Genomic DNA, 14,588 nt, shown 5'->3' on the forward strand with positions numbered 1-14,588 from the left:
GACCTTTCTGAAGTTAATAAATTTTAGTGTATTGTATGAAGGTCCTCATTGCTCAATAGAAATAACAAGAATATCAGGAAAAAAAAGAACACCAGTCCAGAAAGGATAAGTGAATATGTAACAGCATTAATGAAAGCATAATTTAAAGTATTAGAGCAAAAGTTGGAAATGTTGTTGTGGTAGACTTTCTCACACTCTTCAGAATCCAGTCACAAAAGATTGCTTTGCCTTTCCTGTGTAAATGGAATTAAAATAGTGTTGAATTTAAGAGTTTTTTTCTTTAAAATTTGGGAAAAAAAAAAAGTAATCTTCTCTAGCTTGCATAGTAATATTTTGGAAAGTGTTTATCTGGTCAAATGTTCAGCTGTATAATGGTCTTGCTGATATATCAATATTTAAGAATAGTGCTGGGCTTAAAAGGAGACACTACAAAAAGTTGAGTGAGAACTCAAAAGAAAGTGTAATTTATTTGAACAGAGGTTAATGAAGTTGAGAGGAGTACATAAAGCTACAGAACCTGTCTGTATTTTCATGCAACATGTGAAAAGTGGAAGATTGAAGGTGTTTTCCTAAATTAGCAGCACAGATGAAAGATCTGAAGACATGACTGACAACTGGGTTTGTGTAAGAGGATTTTATGGTCATTTATCACTGGATTAGGAAAGTGCCATGTGTCTGGAGCAGAGAAATAAATCTATCCAGACTTCAGACTTGGTGCATCTTTCCGATAGATTGTGCAGTCATTGACTTGGGATGAATGTGGCTAAATTAAAGGGGCTGCTGCTTTCTTTGGATTCATTGCTTTGTCTCCTGTACACTGTAACTGAACAGTGCCACCAACCTGACATTATTTTAGCCTTGAAGGAGGCCTTCATTTCAAACTGAGTCTTAAGCACCTGAGTAACGCAAGGAAATCACAAGCTTTGGATTGGGATTTGAGCCAAATTAATTTACTCTTCTCTGTCTTACTTTCTGAGTTTTAGTTGTGGGTTTTGTGTTTTTTTTTTTCTTTTCAAATCAGCACTTTCTGGAATATGGATGTGGAAAGTATATGAAGTAAATGCTAAATTTAAAGTGGAAAGTTTTCTTTTGATATAGTAAATTGTTGTGTGTTTCAGGCAGTATCTAGCTGTAGTATTTAAAGACAAGCCACTGGAAATCTGGGATGTCAGAACCTGCACTCTGCTCAGAGAAATGTCTAAAAACTTTCCTGCAGTGACTGCTCTGGTAAGGAATAAAATCTTCCTTACTATTTGTTAAATGTAATTTGTTGAGAAAGTATGAAAACCTATGAACATTTCTGCATCAGAATCTTATTATATCTGTAGTAGATATGTAAGTGCTTTCTCCTTTTTTTTTTTTTTTTTTTTTTTTTTTCTCCTTCCCTCCCATCTGTTATCAAATAGAGGAAGTAGAAAAGAGAAAGGAGATACTGCTAGATACTTGGTCTGTCTTTTGGGTGATGAAGGAATGTGTCAGAGAAGGCAATCTTCATTGAAACCATTATAATTAACAGACATTTCCTCTGTGAGTTCTAGGAGCAAACATAAAAAAGCTTTTTTACAGTAAGGAATAGTGAATCAGTGGAACAGGCTGCACAGGGAGGTGGATGGCCCATCCCTGGAGATGTCCAAGGTTGGGCTGGATGGGTTGTGAGCAGCCTGATCTAGTTGGAGATGTCGCGTTCATTGCAGTGGAGTTGGACCGAGTGATCCTTGAAGGTCCCTTCCAACTCAAACGGTTCTGTAATTCTATGATTTGTATTTTTCATTTTTTTTTAAACAAATTTTTGCAGGAGTGGTCACCTTCTCATAACCTGAAAAGCCTGAGAAAGAAGCAGCTTGCAGCCCGGGAAGCCATGGCCCGGCAGACAGTCACATCGGATACTGAAGTTAGCAGCGTTGAATCTTCTGTTATCAGGTATTTCTGATTCAAATTTAGTGCTGTGATTTATCAGTTGTTGATTTCCCCGTATGCTGTTGTTCTAAAAAACGGCGTATTTTCCAACTGATTGTTGAGTACCTACCAGGCAAAACAACTTTCTGTGCCACTCTTGAACTTTCAGCATTGATCTCTGATTTACTGCAGAGTGAGAAAAAGTGTACCAAGTGGAACCAGTGTCTGTTGCAGACCATTAGTTGCATCATTCTTAAAGTTCTTCTTTTGCCCCATGAACTTTTCCAGGAGTGTATAAATGAGTTAAGTGTTGCAATTCTGATTTCAAGAAACAAACACTTCTGCCTCACTGTGTTCTTTTTCAAGCTTGTTACAGGAAGCCGAAAGTAAATCTGAGCTGAGCCAGAACATTTCTGCCAGGGAGCACTTTGTGTTTACAGATGCTGATGGGCAGGTCTATCATCTCACAGTAGAAGGAAACTCAGTGAAAGATAGTGCAAGAATTCCTCCTGATGTAAGTTTCAATCTCTTGTGTAATGTTTAGATATGATCCCAAAACTATGGAAAAGTTTATGAATATGTTTACAGATTCATTACTTCTGATCTACATAAAATGAAGCTGAGAGCTGTCAAGTTGGAGAAACTTAATTTCCTTTTATTCCTTCTTTTAATTCCTGCAAATAAGAATTGTTTCATTTTTGTTCTTTGTTTTAGCATATGCTAGTATTGTTTAATAATTGAGGACTGTCACATTGGCATTTCGTTGTGACAAGAGATAGAGAGCTGATTTCTATTGCTTTAAATCCAAAATTTCCCATGGGGATCACTGACCGTGAATAGAATTCTTCCAATTTTTAACTGAGAAGCATTTGTAATTTCATCCATATTTTTTTTTTTAATTAAATACTAAAGTTTTCATGTTTATTCCTGTTTGGCTCTACTTACTGTAAGATTTTATCCTGCTTCTGAAATATTTCCAGGGAAGTATGGGTAGCATTACATGTATTGCCTGGAAAGGGGATACCCTGGTTCTTGGAGATGTTGATGGAAACTTAAACTTCTGGGATTTGAAAGCCAGAGTATCCAGGTATGAATGCAAATGATGTCTGGCAAGCTTGTGATAATGAGTGTTAGAATAAAATGGTTTTAGTCCCTCATGTTTGCTCTTCACTGTAAGAGGTGTTTGAGGGGAAAAACAGAAGTATTTTGAAATACAATTTCAGAAAATGCAGTACAATTCTTTACATCTTATTTTTTGTGTTTTCAGGTGAATATTTTATCAAAATATTTTATCAAATATTTCAGTTTTGCTAGATACCATTCGCATGTTAAATCTGCAGTGGCTTCTCAAAATTTTAAGTGATGTTAAATGCCTGAAACAAACAAATACTTTTTTACTTTCATGATATTTTGGATAGCCAGATGTACCTATTTTGATTATATGGATTGTTCTCCTTCTCAGTTCTTTCTCTGTACCATATCATAATGTGTAGTATTCACAGAAGGGATGAAACTGCCCACAGTGTTAGCTGTAGCATGATTGATAATAATTCTTGTGCTATGCTGTTCTTAGGGGGATACCTACGCACCGAAGCTGGGTGAAAAAGATACGTTTTGCTCCAGGGAAAGGAAATCAAAAACTTATTGCTATGTACAATGATGGAGCAGAAGTTTGGGATTCAAAAGAGGTAAACATTGGTTGTGTTTTGTTACGTGTTTCTTTGCAAACTATATGTATTGCTTCTGAAAATCAGGAAAAGTCAAAGATTAAGTTTTACCTATTTGTGATATCTGGGTGACAGTTGTATATGACAGGAGGCAACATATATACCAGTTGGTATTGCAGGAGGGTTGCAAATTTCTGACATAAAAACGTAATTCAGCTGTTAAAACATATCTCAGGTTGGTTTTTATTTTTTTGTGAATAGTTAGTCATCACATTCCCATAATACTATGTTAATATTATGTTTAAGTGTATTTATAGGCAAGTTCAGTATTTATCGAGGAAGTTTGTGAAAGAATATGAGTTAATCTAGCATAAAGGCATCAAAGCAGAAGCAAAGGATTGGAGTTGACAAAGGATTTCCCCAATTTGCCATGGAAATTTTAGTATGAGAAAGATAACAAAAGGAGAGTTATATAGTTGTGTTCAAAAATAATTTTTTCATAGTTACTGATTGGGGAAAAAATATTGGTTTAGGGCAACTAAGTGCCTTGCTTAAAGGTTCGAGCATTGCCAGCTCTCCAGAGGAGACCGAGATTGAAATGATTTACAACTAACTTCACATTTTATTGCAAATCTTGTGGCATGCCTCAGAGCACGTGACAGAGTCTTACACAGTATGATGGAGATCCTACTAAAAGTGAAAAATATCTCAACTTCTCAAGGTACAGATGGTGAGCAGTTTAAGAAGCGGCAGAAATGTGAATTACCGAATCCTGGATGTAGATTGGTGCACTTCAGACAAAGTGATCCTGGCATCAGATGATGGGTGCATTAGAGTTCTGGAGATGTCTATGAAACCATCGTGTATTAGAATGGATGAACAAGACTTATTAGGTATGTTGTTTTCTGTTTTGCTATTCACTGCTAGATATTTCATTCTGAAAGAGAATGCTAAAAATGTTCTACAACTTCAGTAGGAAATAAAATTGTCATGTGTGGATGATTAGGTATCCCTGTACTGTTTTTCACAGTTGCAACTAAAATGAATCAAACTATGCAGATAAATGGTAAACACAGAAAATTCTGAGTTAGAGAATACTGTTTTTGAATTAGGAATCGGTTGACTGCAGTGAGTTGCTATCCAAAATGAGTAATGCTTTGTGTAGATTGCTGCTGTACTGGATAAATATTTTTATTTGAATCTGTGTCAGTTTTCATCTAAAAAAGCAAATTGAATGTGGTAAATAATCAGTGATTGATCATAAGGTACATAAGTAATACTACCTAATAGATTCCTCCACATGCACAATTCTGTTATTCATCTGGGAAACTCCAAATGAAAATTAAAACCAAGTCCCTGTCATGACTCAGTACATTACAGTTCCTTTCTGGCAAGCTGCTTACAACCCAGTAACTAAGGAACCTTGCTGGACTGACAGTTCTGTCAGCTGACATCCTTTGCTTTTCTTATGACAGACCACACTGGCAGTTGTAACAGAGTTGTATTTGTGCTTTGAGTACATTTGCACAGAATCTTTATGTGAATAATACATACTACTTTCTTTTGCTTCATATTAAGTTTCTTCACCTGGAGGCTTAAAAGTATCAGTGTTGTTTTGTAAGCTGGCAACCATTTAGGTTACTTTGATTAAAATAAACTCTTTGTATTTCAGCTGTCAAACAAGCAGTTTGGTCTAATGGCACGTTGTTTCTCGGACATCAAAAATCAATTCTCTTTAATCTTGCTGTAGCTAGGTATTTAGCCTTCTTTTCTTATTACTAGAAAAACAAAATCTGCAGGAGTTCATATATTGCAAGACTAAAACGGACTGCCTGCTGGCATGTGCTTAATGTAGATTCTTCAAAACATATATCAAAAAATGCTTTCTAATTGGGGAAAAAAAAAAAAGAAATTCAAAGAAATTCTTCTGAGTTTTGAAATATGATTTATCAGAGAAGGTTGACTCCCAGTGTAAAGTATGGCTTAAAATACAGTCAAATGGTAAGTTTTGGTCACTTATCACAGGAGAATAGTGTGCATTTGACCTCCTGAGGACTTTTTGCAAGGTGAGGCCAGTCTGCTCTGCAGGGAGACAGGCAGCTGTAGTTGCACAGAGGTATCCTCAAAGGAAAAGGAGTTTGAATCACAAGAGTCAATTTTACCAAGAAACATTAGTAATAGCAAACTGATGAACGTAAAACTATTCATGGATAAATAAATCTTTGGTATTGTTACTGAATCCCACTCTTTCCAAGGCAGCTATGCAGAAAGATTATATTTCCTGATGCTCATAGTGCCCTATAAAAAAGAAGAGTGAATATGGTCTGCGTCTGTGATCTTGAGCCCAGAACAAAAGGCTGGGGGGTTATGAGGAGGCTTTTCATAATGTCTTGGACGTCTTATGAAGCTCCCTTTCTTTAGAGAAAGACAAGATTGATTGTGAGGGCTTTCATTAACCACCTTCACCTTCTCTTTTTTTACTGTTTCACTTGTAGCCCAGGCCCATCTGCACAGGTTCCCTAGAGCTTTCAAATCAGGAAATAATTAAAATGCCTCATTATTGAACTTCTGAGGAATGTGAGGAGTTCTTTCCTTTTTTTCTGCTGTTATAAATAACTGCTTTTGTTGTGATTTTTCTTTTTGTCAGTGCTGCCTTGACTCATTAATCTCCTTAAAGCCAATAGATTCTGATTATGATGCTCATAAAAAAAATAGTGATGTGGGAAATTATGGTGTGGAGTGTTTGGGGAAAAACATCATTTATCACAGCCATTTTTTTAAATCAAATGAATGTTCTGTAATATTGAACTATAAAAATTAATGTTCAAAACCAAGCACACTGACGTTAGGATATGCCAGGACTAAGGTTGCCTTCCTCTGTGCTGTTACAATCTTTTAATTATAGAAACACATTTACAGGATTCCTACACCATTCAGTACATGCAGAGTACTGGAATTTCTGAATATTTATAGTTAGTTTTTAGATAGTGTAGCTGGTTGATACCTGTTTTACCCATAAGTCACTGGGTATCAGTGACTGCATATCATCCAAACCTTATCCTGAATACAGAGTCTCTGACCTCTATATTTGTATAACAGAGGTAGTGCTATAATTTTCATCTTTTTTCTTTGCAAATATAAGCAGGTATTTAACTTCACAGCATCCCTTTGGGGTAATGGGTATCAACTTACGAGGTATGTTGCAGAAGCTCTGATTGCAATTTGAAAGTAAAATGCACATTACAGTGCATTTGGTATAGCTGTGCTTACTTTCAAGCACGCCCTTGTGGCAGCAGTAATTATTATATATGGCTCTGCTCGATGTTAGTGTGTCGTGTTCCAGAAGTCTGTAACTAAATTCGATATGGGATGTCCTGAAATTCTCATTTGAGCATGGTTGATAACACTGTGCCTTCTACAAAATGCTGTTGCTTAAATGTATCAATAAGCTTTTATCTCCAGTAAGGCGTGCTGTGTGTAAATATGTGACTGTATGACTTATGATTCTCTTCTGGTGCTTACAAACAAGGTGGTACATTTAATGATTTACCTAACAGAGTGTTATTGCACTTTGCCATTCAACACTGAATCTTTTCTGTTTGTTTCAGAACCTGCGTGGTGTCCCTATCTACTTGTTCCAAGGGCTTCCTTAGCTTTAAAAGCATTCTTGTTGCATCAGCCATGGAATGAAAAATATTCTCTGGATGTTATGAATATGTAAGGAGGTGTCTTTTTGAGTTCTACTTGTATATCTTTTATCAGTATTCTTTTGTGAATAACTCTTAGCAAGCCTTCCTCACTCTCTGGGACACTCAGAAAGATAATAGCGTCACTTGGAAAGTAATAAATAGGAAAGGCTTTAAGGTCAAATATTGTGTATCCTTGACTTTCAGTAGCCCTTAGCTACTGAAAAAAGATTTCTGCTTTAAGGTACTGCCAACGATTTGTTATTTACAGGTTATATTACTTCAGAAATCATCAGTGTGTTCTGTTTTGCAAGAACTTAGCTTAAGAACAATCAGAGTTGATCCCTAAAGTGTAAGTGAAGGTGTCCTAAGTGATGTCTAAAAGATGTATAGTTACTTTTAGTGAGCTATATTTCACACCATAGGCGGGAGCACCTTTCTTTGTCCTTTATTGCATTTGTTTACAGTTGGTGATCACTGACCCATAAAACAAAATTGTAAATGCAATATAAGTACATGCTCAAAAGATACTGCAGTACACAAGTAGGAGTATATAAGAATTGTGCTCTAAGGTAATAAACACATAAGCTTATATTATTCTCTGACTTGATATGAATAAATATGAAGCATGTACAGCAAATAACTTCTTGACAGTAAATGAGCAGTAGGTCATGGGATAAATAAAAGAAGAAAGAGGAATTAAAGTCTTACAAAATTTTCATTAAAAGGATACGTGGAAATTCATAATTCAGATGTTGCAAAGAGGGTGAGATTACTACTAGAGAGACATAGCATTTGCAGATGTTTAGGGAACATCTGTTTTGTAGAATGAGTAAGGCATAGGGGTATGGATTGAAGATAAGACTGCAAACAGGGAAGAAAAAACAGGAACAAAAGGTTTAATGTTTAAGAAAGAGTTGCATTACAAGAGTATAACTGCTAAGCTTTCAGTATTGAAATCATAGAATGGCTTGGGTTGAAAAGATGATCAAATTCCAACCCCCTGTCACAGGCAGGGCCACCAACCTGCAGATCTGGTACTAGACCAGGCTGCCCAGGGCTTCATCCAGCCTGGTCTTGACTGCTTCCAGGGATGAGGCATCCACAGCCTCTCTGGGCTTGGTGTTGGCATTTTCATTAATTTCAAGTGTTAAAAAAAACAGAGGAAAAAGAAAGATCGGTTGTTCTGACTCTGAGGTTGAGTGAGAACAGACAGTCTTTGATGACTGTCATGAAATTAGTGACTAGACAAAAACCTTGCAGGAAGGCTTTCTTTGCAAGTATACTGGATCGGTTTCATATATCCATATATACTCTTGTTTGTTTGTTTTTTTTTTACTAAGAGTAATACAATTCCTTTACAAATAATATGTAATCTTGCTAATGGACTTTTTTTTTTTTTAATGCAGCGATTATCCAGAGGATGAAAACATCAAAAATCTGATTCAAGAGCAGCTGAATTCACTGTCAAAGTAAGAGTTTTCTCTTTCGTGTTTTATTAAGCTAGTGAGTTCAGAGGAAGGGGGGAAAAAATATGTTCTCTCATTAAGGAATAAACTATAATACAAAACAGTTCTTTTTATATAGGCAACCCGTCTCAAAGTAGTTGGTTAAATATTGACCCAGCAGTCAAAATGTGTTGTTCTGACCACATAAAGTCTGATGGAAGTCAGTACTGAATGTTTAACACTGTAGTAGTGACTGCCAGCAAAAGATTTAAAGGTACTGATTAGAATTAGTGTGTAATTTGTAATTGGCTGATGACATGCTGTAGTTTGTTAATCTATACTGCTTCTCCAAGGTTTGTTGAGATATTTAAGCTCTCAGAAGGAAAAGAAAGACTCTTGTAAAAAATACTCTGCTGGAGATAGACTTCCAGCATGTAATGTTCATGTTCTCTGCTCTGCTTGCAAAGAAAACAGGTTTTTGGCATTCTGCTTGAACTATGACCATTAGATTGGAAGCTTTTCCATTTTCTCTTTTCTTTCATTTAATAGGATGGAAAAAAAAATAAGAGTATTTTTAGCCACTTTGAAAAATATATAAAAGCTCTCACTTCATACACTGTGTAATTATGTAATTATTTGTAATTGAATTAATTTTGTAATTTGTAGAATCAGTGCAGACTGAATTACAGCATTGTATACACCCTTGTGGTTGCTTCCTTTATTGCAAGAGTAAGGTGTTCCTGACAGACTCACTGTTGGTATTAAAGAGGTAGAGTAAGTTGCTCACTGTGATTATTACGTCATTAAATGGTGGTTGCAATTACTTTGATAAATACATTATTTTCACTTCTGAAAAGAAATGATATGTTTTTAGTTCTGTTTTGTTTTTTTTTAATATATGCTATCAAAAATCTTGCACAGCATTTTAAGGATTTTTCCTTTTGCAGTGACATCAAGAAACTTCTGCTTGATCCAGAGTTTACTCTTTTGCAGAGATGTCTCCTAATTGCCAGGTAACAGATATTCAGAGAACTGTATGAAATATGTCAGAATAAAATCCTTATCCATTTAATGCATAGAATATGTCAAAATTTAAGGTGCCAGCTAATTCTGGGTTAGCACACTGAAGCTGCTGAAGTACTTTGCTGTGCATCTGTTACAGTGTTTTCAGGACTGAAAGTGGAAATGTTACATAGCTGAGAGAGTTTTATTTGCTTACTGCATATACAGATCCTCCTTTGATCTTCTTGATGCTATCATAAATGTATTTCTGCTCTTATGTATTGAACATAACACTTGTACAGCATTCCAAGGCCATAATCGAGAACCTTAAAACATACAATAGATTGTGTAAGCAGGGGAGGGCCTATTTCCATTTTCCATTTTATTTCTTTTTTTTTTTTTTGTGGTGCAGCTCTGTATTGATCTGTATCCTGAGATGTGTTTTCAAACAATTCTTAGCAACTTTCTTTTAGTTTGTAAACAATGTTGTTGTTTAAAAGTAAAATAATAGTTTAAAAAAATCCACCACTTACAAGCTGAAAATTCAGTGAGTTTATTTGCTGTTGTGAAAGTCTTTTGGCCAACCTCCTATCTGTCTGAATCTTTTCTTGGAGTCTGTCCCACTGATAATGCAAAACTGTGCCCACAATAATGCAACTCCCCTTGTAAAAGGACAAGTTAGATGTATAATATTTCTATCTTAAAAAATACTGTCTTGTTTCTCATGCTGAATTCTGTTTTCTCAGACTGTATGGAGATGAGTCTGAACTGCATTTCTGGACCATTGCTGCCCACTATTTGCACAGTTTATCCCAGGAAAAACCTGCAAAACCAACAGATGCAGTTATCCTTCAAGAACAGCTGGTCAATCCATTGGATATATGCTATGACATACTATGTGAAAGTCATTACTTTCAGGTATTCCAAGGAATTGCAAATTATGCAGGGAAAAGCCTTAAGATGTATATTTCACTTCTGTTGTAAGCACACAACTCTGAATTAAGTCATTCCCTGTTATTTAAATAGGAGTTTTTTAGAATTCCCCAAGTATTTGCTCGCTTTTCTCTCTTCTCTTAGTCTTACATTCTTAATAATTCTTCTTCATGCAGAAATTTCAGCTCGAAAGGGTAAATCTCCAGGAGGTGAAGAGATCAACATATGATCATACCAGGAAATGTGCTGACCAGCTTCTTCTCTTGGGCCAGGTTTGTGGGTAACATTTGAATGTTGTGTCCTTCTTCTCTGTTTTATATTTTTCTCCTATTCAGCTAATGTCTGTTTTATCTCATGTTGTTTCATCCCACTACATACTTTTTGCTGTCTTAATGTGTTATTATGCTGTAGCCTCCATGTGACTGCATGGTGTATTATAATGTATGTATCATTTTCATGGGAACCTTATTTCCTTGTATTCCTGGGACTGGAAAAGAAAAATTACATTTTGAATTATCCAAAAGTCTAACAAACAGAGTATCTTTGGTCTAACTCAGCCTGCACATAGTACTCTCATAGGTAATAACAGGCGTCTGAGCTTTCACTGCAGTGTCTCTGATCTGATGGGTCTGTACTGAGCAGTAAAACACTGTAGAGAGCTGCTTACTGAGCCCCTGATATGAATAATTTAAATCTAAATGACTTCTGTACCACTGTGTGTTTGAGCACAGCAGCAAATATGTGTAAAAATGGCAGAAGCATTACCTCATTACGGTGAAGTGGCAGTGGTGGTCCATCTGTGGTGGTTCATTCAGAAGCAGGTGTGTGTAGTTGGTGTGTGAGCCTCCGTGGTTCAGCTCTTAAGCAGCTACTCTAGAGTCAATGGCTGTCTTGAGATGCCTAACATTTAAACGGATGAATTCCTCCTTTGTTTCAAAATACCAGCTATCAAATCAACTGTTCAGATCCTGGTTTTTATATCTCTACGATTATATTTCTCCTCTGCTTATTTTAAGTGCTTCTCTTCCTTTTATAACTTTGCTAAGATTCAAGGAAAGAAATGTTCTCAATTAAACTTTCCTTCTGCCCCTAGTAGAACTCCTAGGCTGTGGTTAAACATTATATGTATGATGAATGCTATCCTAAGGTTGCTGTACTGAAATAAAGCTATAACCATTACTACCCTGCTACATATCTCTATAGTCTGCTTTTGAATAACTTTTGTTGTTTGTTTCATGTGTTAAAAAGAGTAAAAAAAAAAAATATATATATAGACTTCTGTTTGAGAGTCAATGACTTGAAGTCAAAGCTGTATGTTTTTCTCTTGTCAGACTGACAGAGCAGTACAGCTGCTGTTAGAAACAAGTTCAGAGAATGCACATTACTACTGTGATTCACTCAAAGCTTGCTTGGTAACAACTGTCACATCATCAGGTCCGTCTCAAAGCACCATCAAGCTGGTAGCAACCAACATGATAGCTAATGGAAAGCTCTCAGGTAAAATGGGACTTCAATTTTGTTTGCTTATAAATTAGCAATTCTGTTTGTTATTAATGCTTGTAATGCCACAGGGAGTGGAATGTGTCCTTTCCTGTGGCATACGTAAAATGAAGGAATGCTAGGAAGGAAGTATACTTAATAGAGATATCTTTTTCTGGTGGTGAACGGTCTTCTCAGAGTTGTATAGTAACACTTTTATTCCTTATTATATATTCTAATTTCTTATTTTCCAGAGGGTGTTCAGTTGCTGTGTCTGATAGATAAGGCTGCTGATGCTTGTCGCTACCTGCAAACTTATGGTGAATGGAATCGTGCAGCATGGCTTGCAAAGGTATGCAGTTTCTCTGCTTTTGCTGTCCTAACATGAATGACCTCCATAGGTATGAAGGACAGTGATAGTATTAAGATCTCCAAAGTTAAAAAACCGAAGGATCAATCTGAAAATAATATTTGTTCTTTCCATGTTTTAAGCTACAAGAAGCCAATGTGTTTAGCTAGCACTCACAGATCCTTCAGCCTTTTGACTACTGAGGTCTGCCCTAGTGATCCAAATGACAAGATTGGGCCCAAAAAATGGTTGGAATACTGAGTTTTCTAACTTCAATTTATGAAATTGTATATAGTCACAATGACAGAGAATTCATTGTGAAGTGCAGAAACCCATTCCTGGAAGTGGATAAATAATTAGACAGTGATTTAGTGCAGAGTTCCATGTAGCATTTGTTCTGATTTTAACATTAGCGCCAACCACATTAGCACCAACTTTGGTTTCAGTATGTACACATTATAAAATCATGTACCTGTAAAAGTACCTCGACTTAGCATTAATACTCTATATTAAATTGTGTAGGAAACGAGTCACTGAGGATTATATTTGAGTGAGTCTATTTCTCCTGCAGAAAGTATGGAAAAAGACTTTCTCAGATTTTCTAAATGGATCATTCTCTCTCTTAAGAAAAAATAAAGATGCATTGTCCTTCAGTCTTCAGTAAAAAATAAGCATTCCCAACATCGTAATACCTGAGGTTTTAGTAAAGTCTTATTTAAAGAAAAAAGAAATAAAGAAAAAAAGGAAAAAAAAGAGTTAAGCACATTTAAATACTGAGTGACCTGAGTGGACTTCTGATATATCTGTGTAATTCTTTTTTTCTTTATTGTATTTGCTCAAAGGATTAGGACACTTTTTGAAATAAAATTGGTAATTTGAGATGCTTTTCCTTCTGCCCGAAGGACTGGAAGAAGTGAAAGAAAGCTCTGTTTAGTTTGAATTCATAATCATTTTTCCATCTCCTGAAGGTTCGCTTGAACTCAGAGGAGTGTGCTGATGTGTTAAAGCGTTGGGTGGATCACCTTTGCTCTCCACAAATCAACCAGAAGTCCAAAGCCATTCTTGTCCTCTTGTCACTTGGATGCTTTACAAAAGTTGCAGAGATGTTGCACAGGTAAAACTGAAACAGTATCATCTGTGTTTTATGAACACAGCAGCTTAGAAGTGAAGGGGGAAGGAGAGGGCCTACAATTTGCTTTTAGATATTTGTTTCTATTTCAATGTGTGTTTTGTGGTGTGTGTGTGTGTGTGTGATGTGGGAGTGTGAACATATGTCATGGTGGCAGCTCAGTGGTGGTACTGTTTTAACCCCGGTGATGTTCAGAAGCCCAGTACAGCTGTCAGTGCAGAAGAGATCTGCCATTCCAGAGCTACGTGCAAACTTTTAGAAAGTCTTTGTGCAACTGTTTTGATGCAATATTGAATATTTTTCTGTTTTCCTGTCCTAGCAAATAATTCCTTTTTTCCCCCCCATTTTGCAGTATGAGATACATTGATAGAGCGGCTTTATTTGTTGAAGCTTGTCTGAAGTATGGAGCATTTGAAGTCAATGATGATACAAATATCCTTTTTCTGAAATCCTGTCTTTGCATCCGTGTTACTTATTTACAGTTTTGTGTGAGTCAGTGTTAGGTAAACCTGCACAGGAATAGAAGATTCTGCTTTTGTTTTCCATGATGTGTGCTTGAAGGAGGTGTGAGGAAAGAAGTATAAAGGAATCATTTACATAGACACATAAAACCTCCTTCTCCTGATGCTCTGTGAGGTCAGTGGCACTGGGAAATAAATAAAAAGTTAAAAATAAATGTAAGATGATAAAATGTTCTTTACAGAACTCAGAAGTTGTTACTTCAGACTACATAGTAAGGTCTGTGGTTGTCAACACAGGGTTGTCAAACCACTCTCCTACTGACTGTGTGAAGGTTTCAATTCTGGGAAGGTGAAAACAAGTGAAGTTAAAGGTCAGGATTCAGGGTGATCTGAAAAGGTGTCTAAAGTGTTCTGCAGTACAGCCTGCCCTTCTGGTCTGATCTTCTTGAACTCTGAACATTTGCTCTAACACCTTTATTTAAGTGTATGCAGTAAATTATAACGCACGTGTAAATAATACTTGACTGTCATCACTGAT

At 36.2% G+C, this 14,588-nt stretch overlaps 1 protein-coding gene across 4 annotated transcripts in view; it reads left to right on the forward strand.

Annotated features, from left to right (window-relative positions):
* The window catches only part of WDR11 (WD repeat domain 11), a 34,479-nt gene that overhangs the window by 17,338 nt on the left and 2,553 nt on the right, over positions 1-14,588 (forward strand). For all 4 annotated transcript variants that reach the window (XM_085229250.1, XM_085229251.1, XM_085229252.1 and 1 more), the window contains exons 14-28: positions 1,119-1,227; positions 1,796-1,920; positions 2,263-2,410; positions 2,877-2,983; positions 3,470-3,584; positions 4,285-4,456; positions 7,172-7,280; positions 8,659-8,721; positions 9,645-9,710; positions 10,446-10,617; positions 10,809-10,904; positions 11,964-12,129; positions 12,366-12,463; positions 13,429-13,574; positions 13,942-14,021. In XM_085229250.1, coding sequence (XP_085085376.1) covers positions 1,119-1,227; positions 1,796-1,920; positions 2,263-2,410; positions 2,877-2,983; positions 3,470-3,584; positions 4,285-4,456; positions 7,172-7,280; positions 8,659-8,721; positions 9,645-9,710; positions 10,446-10,617; positions 10,809-10,904; positions 11,964-12,129; positions 12,366-12,463; positions 13,429-13,574; positions 13,942-14,021 — 1,772 coding nt within the window. The remainder of the gene's footprint in view (positions 1-1,118; positions 1,228-1,795; positions 1,921-2,262; positions 2,411-2,876; positions 2,984-3,469; positions 3,585-4,284; positions 4,457-7,171; positions 7,281-8,658; positions 8,722-9,644; positions 9,711-10,445; positions 10,618-10,808; positions 10,905-11,963; positions 12,130-12,365; positions 12,464-13,428; positions 13,575-13,941; positions 14,022-14,588) is intronic.

The sequence above is a fragment of the Meleagris gallopavo genome, chromosome 8 (genome assembly GCF_905368555.1).
Source record: "Meleagris gallopavo chromosome 8, MGAL_WU_HG_1.1, whole genome shotgun sequence".
Taxonomy (NCBI): Eukaryota; Metazoa; Chordata; class Aves; order Galliformes; family Phasianidae; genus Meleagris; species Meleagris gallopavo.